General features: G+C 41.3%; 2 protein-coding genes across 13 annotated transcripts in view; one reads left to right on the forward strand and one right to left on the reverse strand.

Annotated features, from left to right (window-relative positions):
* Positions 1-73: 73 nt before the first annotated feature.
* csrp1b (cysteine and glycine-rich protein 1b) lies at positions 74-4,249 on the reverse strand. The gene is made up of 6 exons (XM_037767489.1): positions 4,096-4,249; positions 3,030-3,139; positions 2,396-2,564; positions 1,986-2,115; positions 1,768-1,861; positions 74-800 (listed from the first exon to the last, which is right to left on the reverse strand). Exons 2-6 carry the CDS (start codon positions 3,136-3,138, stop codon positions 724-726), a joined length of 579 nt encoding a protein of 192 aa, XP_037623417.1. The 5' UTR covers position 3,139; positions 4,096-4,249; the 3' UTR covers positions 74-723.
* A 6,923-nt stretch (positions 4,250-11,172) lies between these two features.
* nav1b (neuron navigator 1b) overlaps positions 11,173-13,452 on the forward strand; it is an 85,951-nt gene continuing 83,671 nt past the window's right edge. For 5 of the 12 annotated variants that reach the window (XM_037767363.1, XM_037767371.1, XM_037767389.1 and 2 more), the window contains exon 1: positions 11,174-11,654. The gene's annotated coding sequence lies outside the window, so the exon portion shown is untranslated. Of the gene's footprint in view, positions 11,655-13,452 lie in introns of all 12 variants that reach the window. The other 7 variants (XM_037767355.1, XM_037767415.1, XM_037767432.1 and 4 more) reach the window with 3 other exon arrangements.

Genomic DNA, 13,452 nt, shown 5'->3' on the forward strand with positions numbered 1-13,452 from the left:
TAACAATCACACCCAATAAACCAAAAGATGATTTCATCAGACACAAACCGTAAAAAGAACAATGACAAGTGTGTAGAGCGTGCCAAACATTGCATCACACGGAATAAAAAAATTCCAGTGTTATTTATTTTTTTGCCTGATGTTTATTTTGTGTCTCAGCAATGAAGCACATCATAAGACAATATGTACACCATTTGACATGTAAGGCAGAAATGAAAGCTTTATCTTGAGTGTAACTGAAGCATCATGTGAGCCTGCTGTCAGTCTTGAAACACGTTGATCTTGTGTTGTTCTCGCTCAGACGCCGACTGATCCAGATGTTAATCAAACTCAACATTTGTTGTTATCACAGTGGAAGTGTCTCTTTAGTATTGCAACCAGTTTAATTTGTTTCCTGTTAACCACTCAGTTTAAACACACACAATGTGCACATCCTAACAGAGTTAGACTTTAGTGTGTTTTTAAATATTTAGCATGGTATCTGGTTTTATAAGCGGTCAAAAACTAGGACATCATATTCCAGATTCAAATATGCAACACAGAGCAAAATGTACTTGGTGAACTCGTACAAAAAGCGGTGAGTTGTGCGCTTCTTTCATTCCTCTTTGCCTTTTTAGCTGGAGTGAACGGGCAGAGTAAAATAGACTGGATATTGACTGAAGCATCCTGGAAGCGATGATATCAGAGCGATGTCGGTCCCAAGGTGGGCCGAGGCTTCAGGCTCTACTGGGAGTGAGCCAGAGCTCCTGCACCCTGACCAAAGCCGAACCCCTTGGGACCGAAGTTCTTTGCGTAGCAACCTGTGAATGAAATTACAACGACTGAGAAACACGGTGCATAAAACACTGGCAGACAGACTAATGGTTTATTAAACCTCAATTTGCAGAGTCACAGAATCAGAACTACAGAACTAGAGTGTTGAAGTTGCCGGCTGGTTTATTTATACATGAAGTCATGATCAATTATCAATAAAAATATACTAAATGGTAAAAGGTCAGAGGGGCTGCTGACCTGTTGGGCCTTTGTCTGAAGTCATTTAGAGCAACTGCTTCTGCGCTGCAGGTTGAAGTTCAACCAGATGTGACCGGTGGAGGTTTAACTCGACCAGTGATATTTGAAGTATGTGTCATACAATTATACTGCCTATCATGAAACAACTGCATGTACTCTGATGCAGTATTGATTCATTCATGTAATAATTTTCCCATTTTGCACTTTTTTTTGACCGACCAACAGTCCAAAACCCAAAGATGTTCGATTTATTGTCACACAAGACAAATCCTCATATTTTAAAGGAACAGTGTGTTTCGGGAATCTTTTAGCAGAAATGGAATATTATATTCATAACTCTGTTTTCATTAGTGTATAATCACCTGAAACTAAGAATCGTTGTGTTTTCGTTAGCTTAGAATGAGCCCTTCATATCTACATAGGAGCGGGTCCTCTTCAGCTTGAGCCGCAGAGTGCAAAACCGTGGTACCCCCAGCCGCCGTCTGACTTCCGTTGCTCCTAATGTAGTGTTATTATTCTAAGGATGGCCTCTGAGCGAGGCAAACTGCGTTAACACGGTTTTGCACTCGACAGCTCACGTTACGTCAGTCTTGGAAAGGGAGGAGTGAGCGGAAGAGTAATCACTTGGTTGCAATTTGCAACCGCACCACTAGATGCCGCCAAATCCTACACACTGTACCTCTTAAAATATGGACCAAGAGAGAATGTTTGACATTTATGCTGGAAAAATGAATAATTGATCATTTGCACACAGACCTTTACAGAAGATCTCCCCGTCTCTATCAGCGACGGTCGTGGACTCGAGTCCTTTGCCACACATGGCACAGCGAAAGCAGCTTTTATGCCAGGACTGATGAGAGAGCAGAGAGTTGGTTCAAGCCCATACATATACAGTACAGAAAACTGACAAATCATCCACATTTATTCTTAATTTAAAGTACATATAAACTGAGATAACGGTAGATCTTTCTTACATTGCCTCCTCCGACAACCTTCTCGGCTGCGTACACTGTCTTCCCACAGCGAGGGCACACATCTGGGCCTCCAGGTTTCTGGGCAAACTTTGAGGCATTGGGGTTGTTTGTAGGGCGATGAGGAGCTTGTCTGTTGAGAGAAACCAGAGCTTTAAAGAAGGCAGTAAGGGAGGAAACTGAACAGCTGGATGAAATCTCTGAAACACTGCTTCAGAAGAGTTGCTGACACAGATATGTGGATCCTTTTTGTTTTTCAATCATTAGATGTTGTTTTGTTTAATCACCCTTTTCTGTTCCAAAAAGTTAAACTTTATATGAAATATACTTTGTCCTATAGTCTGGATATAAAGTTTATAGCTTTATACTGATCTCAATAGTCAAATAAGAGGAGGAAGTGCTGTTTTGCTCACTCTTCAGGCTTGATCCCCAGTCCCTCTCCGGTGTCCATACTCAGAGTGCCGGCTCCTCCTCCGAAGCCGTAGCCTTTTGGCCCGTATTTCTTGCCATAGCACGATTTGCAGTAGATCTCATCCACATGGACGGCCACTGTTGTGCTGTCTAAGTTCTTCTTACAGACCACTTACAACAAAGAAAAATGAGGAAAAACAATCAAATTAGACGTGAAATCCATTTAGTTTTTCTTTACTCTCACAAACATCTACAAGAAACGAAACTCTCAAAAACATATTTTTTTCCACAGCTGTTTAGCCATGACATCACCACAAACTATGCGTGACATTTTAAAGAAGAAACCCACTATGTGCGTAGCTGGCTCAGATGAATACTTGTCTGTGCTGGAGGGGGAGTGTGCATGTACCTTCCTCTGCCATATAAGGAAGACCAAGCCTTTTGTCCTGTTTTCACTGGTTCCAAATAAGGGCCGAGACGTCTGAGTGAAAACCTGCAGATGCTCACTTTCCTACTCTGGTGCCAAATACTCTGCATTCCATCCTGGCACTTCTTGTGATTTCCGAGTCGTTTTACGCACTGGAGGTCAATAGATGATGAATTAAGCACAGATTACCTGAGAACTTTAATACTTACTGCACAGAAAACAGGATTTATGCCAGCTCTTCCCCTCGCACTGCACTTCCTCAGCGAAGTAGACGGTTTTCTGGCAGCAGCCGCACTTGTTTCCTCCTCCGAAAGGCATTCTGTAATCATGAAGGGAGAGACGGTTGTGTACATTATCATTCACTGTGTATATAACGTCTCTCTTCTTCATCAGTGTTGCTCAGCAGACGGAGGCCATCTGCAACACTTGAGGCTACGTGCAACAATACCTATAAAAGGAGAGGCACCAGTTTGCTCTGCTCTTTCTTTCCCTCATCTTGTCTGATTGTAAAATGCAAAATATACCTGCTGGCGTGGCTCAGTTAGCACCAAACCACCTCCTAAAAGATAAAAATAACCTCAGAATACACTCCGTATTAACAGTACACCAGGGTAGTGTGAGTTTCCAATATTAAATGTCTTTTTATGGCGATGACCTCATGTAATGAGGGTCGTCATCCACACAGAATGTCAGCAATCTACTAGATCGCTGTGGATAAACAGGAAATTCCCTGCATTTTATTTTGTAATCACGCATGTTTAACAGTCGTGACCTCAGACAACCCAACAAGCTACAATGCAGATGGTCTGAGAATAGTTACTCAAACAGAATTTCAGCTTTTAGTTTCCAAGTGTGACTATAAAACACCATAAGCAAGCTGTTTTTGTTGCAGTGGCAGTGGCGCCTTTTTCAAGGTGGTTTTTATCTGGTTTCCTACTGATGCTGAGGAAACACGTTTAAAGCATAAACCCATTCTATCCAAGACAATAAGAGGAAATGTCCAACTTTAAAGTTAGGCCTCTTAATTTAATACAAACTAGCAACACTTTATAGTTATTTGATTCAAAGTAACTTTGTCTCTACATCTCAAATCTAACATTTTTAAATTAAATTTGCTTTGATTTTGATTTTTACTAAGATCAAATTGATTTTGACCAATTTGATCTAGTAAAAAATCTTACAAACAACTTGTCACTCTACTATTAAATCCCACAGTTTAAGTATTGAGATATTTAACTATGTTTTCTGTATCCTTAACAACTTAAACAAACCTACCTGTAGTGAGGTGAAAGGCTGGTCCTCTCTGTGGTTGTTCAGTGGTGTTAAGAGATGGCTGAGTTGAGGAGAGACACTAGTCTGATGAAGGGAGGCAGAGGGAGGATGAACGGAGGGAGGAGCACTCTGGACACAGAGAGAGAGAGAGAGAGAGAGAGAGAGATGTAGGGAGGGAAAGGAGGAGAAAGATAGTGAGAGTAATAATTGATGGGAACACAGTGAAAGGGTGGGAGACTGAAAGACAGAGATATCCGCCAGCTCCATGTATGAGAAACTGTCTATCTTGGTGAAATCACAAAACCTTCTGCCAGAAAACAGTCAGGATTAATTTTGTTAGAAGCAACAGATGGATGTTAACTTTTCTATAAAGGTGCCCACACCGTTGAGGTTCAAGGTAACTCTGCACGTTAGCGACCCCGAATGGAAAGAAGAGGGAACTGTTTTGAGGACTTCAATAAAAGTAATGTAGCAAAACATCAGTAAATATAAGTTTGATCAATTCAAATTTGAATGTTTCAAATAATTGTTTTTTTTGCTTTGAAAGGTCAGATCGTCACTGATGCATCGCCACACTCAGTTAGTTTTAGAAAAGGCAATACATTATGTGGTGTGTATTTATAGGTGTTTAGGGAACTATTATTATGGACTTTATAACCACACACAGACAGATTTCTTTGTTTTGTTGGCTCTCTAATATCACATCATTAAGCACACTGAGTTTGAAATAACAATTAGGTTAAAGTGCCGAGTCTGAGCTTTAATTTGAGGCCGTCTACGTACACATCACATGAACCGTGTCGGTACTGTACACCTTTTAATACATAGTCCCCAAAATATAAGGTGCATAGTTGCAAGTCAATATAAACTTAAAGCCTCTATAATGGGGCTTTGATTTTTAGATTGAAAATATTAAATATTTGAACTGTGATTGAACCTGTTCAAATTTAAAATGGACAGTCTATAAGTGAGACAGACTGTTTAGAAGTAGTTCTGCCTTGTGGTCCAACAGAGGGTGTTCTTAAGATTACTCTATATGGGTTGCGTTGGACCACAACTTTACTGTTTTGGTTCAGTCTCACCAGTCTCATCAGGATCGTTTCCAGTTCAGCAGGCAGCTGCTATCTGTGTATAAAGCTCTAAAAACTCACTGTACACTACCTGCCCAGTCTTGAATGGCAGATGGACACAGGTAGTGGCTAGCTGTTGAACATAGTGAGACATTTAGCAGCTGAAGAGCCAGATATTTCCCTCAGGAGTTGGTGGAGACCAAAACAGAGCTAAAATGAGAGTGAGTATTGGACTTACATTCATTAGACGGCCAAAAACGCGAATAAATGATAATGTTGCCCCGTGTCTCCTCGATGTGTAAATAAGCAACTCTTGCTATCAAGCTCACCATAGCAATTTATAAAGTGTCAATGTTGTGTTTAAACCAGTTTCTGCTGCCCCCAAGTGGCCAGAAATGCTTAATTTGCCAGCAGCCGGCACCCTGATGATGATCTGTCAGTTCAGTACTGCAGCCATCTCCCCTTCTCACTTATTTCATGGAATTTTCTTTTCTTTTTTTCCATCTGTCTGGTATTTAGCAAGTGAAACACATGATCAGTGGGATTGAGGTCAGATGACTGATTCGCCAAGTCAAAAGCATTCCAGTGTTTGGCACCAACAACCTCCCTGGTTGCTTTGTACGTCGGTTTGGTACCATTGTCCGGCTGCATTGTCTTAAAATTGGGGGATTATGAAGAAGAAAAAGGGCTGCAGGTCCCACACTGCTCACCAAATATGGATGTGAACAACCTCAAACACCCTTAAAGTTGAAAGGCTGCACTGGAAACAAATAGAATAACTGAAAGTGAGAATACAGAAACATGAAGTACCGTGTTTTGTTAAGTTGATAGGCAATCAGCCTTCTTATTTCGTGATAACTGTATTTGTTTGCGATTTCTTGCTCTTAACCACATCTGACATTTCCTCATGTCAGCCCCTGCAGTGGATTTGTCTGTAGGGTAATACATCTATGTTGTCATGATATGCTCAGTGGCTTTGTGTGTTGCACCCATTTAATAAAATAGAAAGCATGATGAGCAGCAGGGATATCTAAAGCGGACGTCCTATAAATCTGTCCGATATATGAATTAATGCCCTACAAGGTGTTTCTGCTGAGTGCATGGGATGTCCCCTCTTGCTCAGTGGATTACTCACCGTCTCCAGAGACCTTCTTGATGAGTTTAAGTGAGCCGTGTGACTCAGAGGGGCAGTAGGTCAATCAGACATTTCTCTCTCTAGTAATGTTAACTTGACACATAGATTCTATATCTCAGCTAAAGGGAATCATCATTTGTAAACTTGAAAATTGGCAGTATGTGTTCTTCGGTCATATACTGTACCGTACCATATCATAACTTGGCCTAACAATGCATTTTATAGGACATTTTGCATGGACATCTCTGGATTATAGGGTGAAATCTTTTGCATGATTTTTTCTGTTTTATTTTCTGAACATATTTCAGAGTAATATCTGTGATGCTTAGTGCAACATTAAGCATATTTACAAGGAAAGACCATAGACTGTATTCTGTATAAGGAGTGGACGTAGTCACCGTAACGGCACCCATTGGTTTGTGGACTGCCGTTTTGAAACCACGAGTTCGACATTTTATCCGTCGCTATCTTGGTTTTTGGAACCAGAAGTGACTCTAGAGGGTGGAGCTACGTACAACGAACTCTGAATAAGATATTTTGCGACCAAAATGTTAAAATTAACGTTCATGAACTGAAAACACGCTATGAAAGGGTTAAAGCTGTAAGACGAAAACACGGACAACTCCCAGACCGTGGTAGTGACCTGTCAATCACAAGGTAGCCACGCCCTAAAGCATACCCTGCTTTATGGTCGATTTGACTCTAAATGGGACCATAATTTACTAAATGAACATCATGCTGTATTGAAGAAGACTTGAAACTAGCGATTTAGACCATAAACTCATGTTTACAATATTTACTGAGGTAATAAATCAAGTGAGAAGTAGGGTCATTTTCTCATAGACTTCTATACAATCAGACTTATTTTTGGAACTAGAGGCTATTGGCTAATAGCTGCTGGCTATTAGAATAAATGCAAGTTTAAGGCACTTCTGCATTGGCTTCACTTTTCAGACCCGGAGGTTGCCCGCTGGCTGTTGATGTTTGGTACAAACCTAAATTAGGAACATATTTTCTTGTGAGTGCACAGTTGCACTCAAGTACATTACCATCATCTATAAACAGGTTTAATTGTCTGCCTGAGGGGGAAAAGGTTTTGTGTGTTATATATGATTGAGGAGAGGTTGAAGACAAAGTCCATTTTGTGCCTTTATTTCTTTTTATATGATGAAATGTCTCATCTCTCATTGTATTTGCAGAGTCTTTATACAAAGTTATTTGATTTTTATATGTAAGAAGTTACATTCTTTTTTGACAAATTATCTCAACCTGTTTTCAACTTTGTGTCGGCATTTTTCAAAAGATCCAAAATGGTTTCATCAACAATAAAGGAACACATAATCCTTCAGAAAATAAAAAAATCACCAACTTTGCAGATGCACATTTTCACTGGACAGCAAATTAAAGTAATTTCACCACTGCAACACTGTTTTGGATGTTTTATAAGGGCATGTGGACTTGTGCATGACACAATAGCAACTACATGGAGAGCATTGTTGGCATTTTACTGGTGATCTTGTCCACTGTGACATTCATAGTGCACGTAGGAGGTTCACTGTCTCCCACACTTTATTAGAGCACATCACACATGTGACCTTTACATGATGAGAGCTGGCTGGATGGTCAGTGTAACTACAAAGCCATCCTGCTGTTTCCTGGAGCATTTATTCCTTATTTTGCTTCGTCATTCAGCAACAACATGGATGTTGGCGCTTCCAGCTCGGCTCAGATATCTCCCTATACAGACAAGGAGGATCAGGAAAGGTGAAACTGATAAGGAGACTCAGGGTCGATACAAGGAGGGAAGTAAGAGCCAGCAGAGAGTAATGCTGCTGCTTGGTCTGCCCTCTTCCTCCCTCTCTCCGAGCCTTCTAGGCTCTTCACCATCATACGAAGAGACAATGATGAACTCAAGAAGCCTATTTATAGCCTGCGATTGGCCAACACTAGCCCTCTGTTTTCTGCTCTGTGGACATCCGCCTTGGCTTGTTGTGTAGTGTGTGCACATGTGATTACGCTCATGACAGAGAGGGAGAGGAGAGGAAGAGGGGAGTAGAGTGACAGAGACTCAATGGATTTAATCCAGAGGAAGAGGAGAGGATAAGAGGCTGGGCTGTGATCCATCCATCAGTGTACGGAGGAGTGCTGAGGGCTTATTGGAGTCTCGTAGAGGAATTCAGCACAGTCTCTTTTTTTTTTTTTTTGCATTTTGACCTGACTTGAAGCCAGGGCTCCTCCCCTGGTAATGGTCTCCCCTTCTGGCAGCGTTTCTACACACAAGCTTTGCCAAGTTGTCAGGTGAGGAGGAAGAGCTGGAGGAGGTGAGTTGACTCCACGCTGACAATGTGTTTTGAATATCAGCTTAGCCGTCACCGTGTTGGTGTGTTTGGCTTTCTGCATGGCTGTGTTTAGTGTTAAATCCACTGCGGCTGACGGTCCCTGCTTTGGCTCATGTTGTATGTATTTTATATTTGTCAGAATAATCTCATGGAGCTTCATTTTGCAGTTTCCAAGTGCATATTTTTATATGTGTGTTTTAACTTTACTGTAGAGATGAAAGGATTAGTCCATTAATGCATTGATAGGAGATCAATTAGCAACTATTATGATCATCTAATGATCATAAAAAGTAATTTTTTAAGCAAAAATGCCCCAAAAATGCACAAGTTTCAGCTTTCATTGTTAATATTTGCTGTTTTTCTTGGTCTTCTATGATATGTAACCACATATCTTTGGATTTTGTCTGACAAAACAAGACATTTAAATTGGGTACTTTTTACTTTTGTTCCTAATCTTTTATGGACCAATCGGTTAATTGAGGAAAATCTGCAATCAAAAAATAATCATTAGTTGCAGCTAGGGCTGTCACAATATCAGATTTTCACTACATGATTATTGTGGCCAAAAAAAATCACAATAATGATATTATTGTGAAATGATATATATATATATATATATATCAAATTAAAAAGAAAACATGCTATCAGTCAAAATTATCTTGTTTATTGGGCTTTTTTTCTCTTTTTTTGGCAAATGAATTACACTCAAAATACGATTGTAGGGAGTTGGAGAGAGCCTGTAACCATAACTGTATATATAAAATGATTTTATGAGGCGCTGGATTATTTACATGATATTATCATGAGTGTTATTAACAGGATATCAATATTTCATTTTTAAATATCATGGTTATCGTCAATACCGGTATATCGCGACACCCCTATTTGCAGCCCTACTTTGCTGCCTTATTATTTGAATATTGTATTATGTGGTCAACAGTGACATAAATCCCTCTCATTAAACTAAATGCCCTTTTCTCCACAGTGTTCAGGGACGCCAGTAATCAAGTCATTAATCCGCCTAAATTTAACTTTTTAGCAATAAAGCTCTTGTTCTTTCTGGAGTCCAAGCCTGTATGAGAAAACAAAAGCAAGCTGCTCAAACACAAGATGCCAACAAATGTTTTCACATAATGTAATTTAGATGGATTAAGATATGAAAATATAACCCTTTAATTCATCTAATAAACATCACTGGATGCCCCCCATTTCAGGGGGGTAGGAAATTAGATAATTGTGTTCAGGGTATAGAGGGAGCTCTCCGTCTGATTCAACAAGCAGCAGTTTCACCGAGTGTAATGTGCTGACTCCTGCTCTGCAGCACGCACCGTGGCCATGATCAGAGGTGAAGAGATGCAGTTTCATAAATTAGTCAGTAGAGGTCACATATGGGCAGAGATTATGCTGAGTGATGTTGAGACACACCCTGATTTTTGATCTCTTTCTGCATGTCTCTTCTTGGCTTGCACCTCTTGCTGAAAGCCGCGCTGCTGCTGCTGCTGCTGCTGCTGCTGCTGCTGACACTATAAAGGTGACAAGGTTTATTAAGTGAAGCAGAACGCGCAGAACGCACTGGAGTGTGAAGTGCATAGTTAATAAGCTGTGAGAGCAGGGCGAAGGATGAAGGACTTTGATATCAGTTCAACTCACTCAGGCTGTTTGTACCTGCCTGTGAAGCCACTGATTCTTTATCTTGGCACCTTTAATTAAGATGTGATTATGTTCAGCCCTGTGTGGGAGATGTAATAATGTAGATAGCAATTTGTATCGCTCAAGGTCAGACAGCATAATGTGTGTGTGTGTGCAGATTAATTACATGTTTCTGAGTATTTCTGTGTCCAGCCAGTGCACATCTTTGACTGTAATCCTCACTTATCTCCTGTCTGTGACTCAACACAGAGGATGTAGAGCTCTAATATCCAAACTGCTGCTAGTCTATAATCTCTCCGCATGAACTTTAGTCATCCTGCTGCAGAGCGATTTAACTTCAAGGAGAGGCAATTTGCCCAAATGTGCAAGTGGGGAATATAACATAACCCACTGTCACACCACCCGCCGCCTCGTAGCTATCTTCGCACCAGTGTGCATGTTGTTTCAATGCCTTCGGCACACGCTAAATTTGGTCATGTTCCACCACATGTCCTTGGCCTGCAACATATTCTGCCTTGCAAGTTGATTTGTGTGAGTCACTTTGCGATGTTTGGCCTCGCAAAACACAGGGGGGTTGTCTTAGTCACAGTTTGTGATTCCCCCACCTCACAGATTATGTGAGAAAAAAAGTGTGTGTGAGCCCATGCTGTCACCACATCATCGCTGCTGTCATTCCCTTTCTTTCCTGAGCTGACACCTCTTGAGTCGGCTTCCTTTGGCCCAGATTTCCCACTGAGGGAGCCTGTAGGCGGCCAGCTACAAACATGCAGTGACAATTCAAATCAAGTCTAGTTCACTGGCTCTGGCTGTGACTCAGGACACTGAGCGCCAGGCGGAAAAGATGCAACCCGCCAAGCCGAACTATGACAGCTAGAAGGAGAGAGAGAGAGAGAGCGAGACAAGACAGTTCAGACTAATGGGCAGTTTTCTGAGTGTTTCACCAGGTACATGTCCCAGTTTTAGCTCAGCACTTTTGTTCACAGAGACTTGTCACTGGAGCAGCGCCAGGTCCATTTGCAAGGCAGAGAAAGCGCCTGCTGCCTAAGTAGTCTGATCCACGGGCACCAACCACAGCAGAGGATCTGTCTAGAGTATTGTTATGCAAGCAGGAAGAGGAGCAGCCCCACTTTGATCCAGGCATCGGACGGAGGCTGGGATGCTTCGGTCCTCGACGCTGCTTGAGCTGGAGGCTGCTGGTCGCCTTCCCATCTGGGAATTAGCATATCGGACAGTGCAGTGCACTGTTACTAGCACAGGGCTCTGTGCACAGTGAGATCATGAGAGGGAAGGACTGATGGACACCTGCTCATCACTCAGCTTCCCTTGCACTTGATATCGCACCACTAAGTTTTGTCAACCTCATTTTAGGTAAGTTTGAATTCCTTGTTGAATACTATGGATGAATAATGTAGTCCGTAACGATTAGGGCTGTCAATCGATTAATATATTTGCATGATTGTCCATAGTTAATCGCGATTAATTGCAAATTAATCACACATTTTTTCATCTGTTCAAAATGTACCTTAAAGGGAGATTTGTCAAGTATTTAATACTCTTATTAACATGACAGTGGGCAAATATGCTGCTTTATGCAAATGTATGTATATATTTATTATTGGAAATCAATTAGCAACACAAAACAACGACAAATATTTCCCAGAAACCTTCACAGGTACTGCATTTAGCATAAAAAATATGCAAAAAAAATGGGCATGTCTGTAAAGGGGAGACTCGTGGGTACCCATAGAACCCATTTTCATTCATATATCCTGAGGTCAGAGGTCAAGGGACCCCTTCGATTATGGCCATGCTGGTTTTTTATCTCGCCAAAATTTTGCGTAGATTTAGAGCATTATTTAGCCTCCTTCCTGACAAGCTAGTATGAAATGGTTAGGTTTTCTAGTTTCATATGATGCCAGTATCTTCACTCTAGCTTTAAAAACTGAGCCTGCTACAACCTAAAAATGGCAAGGTGAGTTGATGCGTTAAAGAAATTAGTTTAAACGAATTTGCGTTAACGCGTTATCGCGTTATCACGTCAACTTTCACAGTCCTAATAACAATATATTATACTAAAATGTGACTAGTGAGAGGCATGCCAGCTGCACAGTTTGATTTTTAATTAAAGTGGATTTTAATCATTTTATTGATCTGAACTTTCCATTCCCTCTAATGACCTTGTTCAACACAGCTCAGTAGTACTACAAATTACATTACACTGTAATGTGTGACCATGTGAGCTGTTGGCAGACCTTTAACAATATAGTATCCTGTGGTTGACTGAGATATTTCTGTCATGTGTGTGACTGCAGGCAGAGAGAAAGAGGCCAGACACAGTCAGGCTGCTGAACTAATTCCTGCAAAGACTTTGCGGTCCCGTGCCGGACTTTTATTGTCCTGCTGGGGACTGGGAGTCATGTGCCCAATAATTGTCTGGGATGCTGACTCATACCAGTGTGTGTGCTATAGGCTACCACTGCATCAGGCTCTCACACTTCACACTCCTCATCTCCTTAGTTTACAGTGAGATACAGTAGAATGGGATCATTCATGCGTTGTTGTTTGATCAAAGAGTGAATCAACATGAGCTGTTCTTTCAGTGCCAGAAGCAATTTCTTTGAAATATGAGGCTTAAGGATGTCCATAATTAACCGTTAACTGACATTAAGCATTTTAACCATCGGTTAAATCGGTTAAAAGAAATGTTAATAATTAACTCAAAAGCTGAGCGGCTCGTCACTTTAAGGAGAAAAGCCGGTCCACCTTAAGAGGCAAAGCCGGAGTTGCAGGATACAGGAAGTCGGCTCCGGTCTCTCCGGCTCGCTTGAGCGGAGCGGAGTTGTAGTTTCGTAGCATTTATTCACCGGCATATAAACTGTACACACACTGCTACACCTACGTTCACAGCTATAACGCCACCAACAACCCCACACTCACCGCCAACACACACACGGTCTGTTGGAAACTCGCTAAAGTTACGCAGACTACGTGTGCGGCGCCGAGTACGAAGCCTCCCGCAATGCTAGAGCTACTAACGTAGCACAAATACACACACTGTTTGTTGGCCAATCGATAAAGTTATGCCGGGCAGACACACAGCTGACAACCTGCTAAACTAAACTAAATGTGTGGTGGAGACTTTTACTGGGAAAGTGGCTGCATGTCC

The sequence above is a fragment of the Sebastes umbrosus genome, chromosome 1, assembly GCF_015220745.1.
Source record: "Sebastes umbrosus isolate fSebUmb1 chromosome 1, fSebUmb1.pri, whole genome shotgun sequence".
NCBI classification, from domain to species: domain Eukaryota; kingdom Metazoa; phylum Chordata; class Actinopteri; order Perciformes; family Sebastidae; genus Sebastes; species Sebastes umbrosus.

Coding starts and splice junctions, on each gene's coding strand:
- csrp1b (XM_037767489.1), bottom strand. CDS start 3,138: ATGCCTTTCGGAGGAGGAAACAAGTGCGGCTGCTGCCAGAAAACCGTC. Junction 2,565..3,029: donor TAAATCCTGTTTTCTGTGCA/GTAAGTATTAAA, acceptor CTTTGTTGTAAG/TGGTCTGTAAGAAGAACTTA. Junction 2,116..2,395: donor CTGGGGATCAAGCCTGAAGA/GTGAGCAAAACA, acceptor TTCTCTCAACAG/ACAAGCTCCTCATCGCCCTA.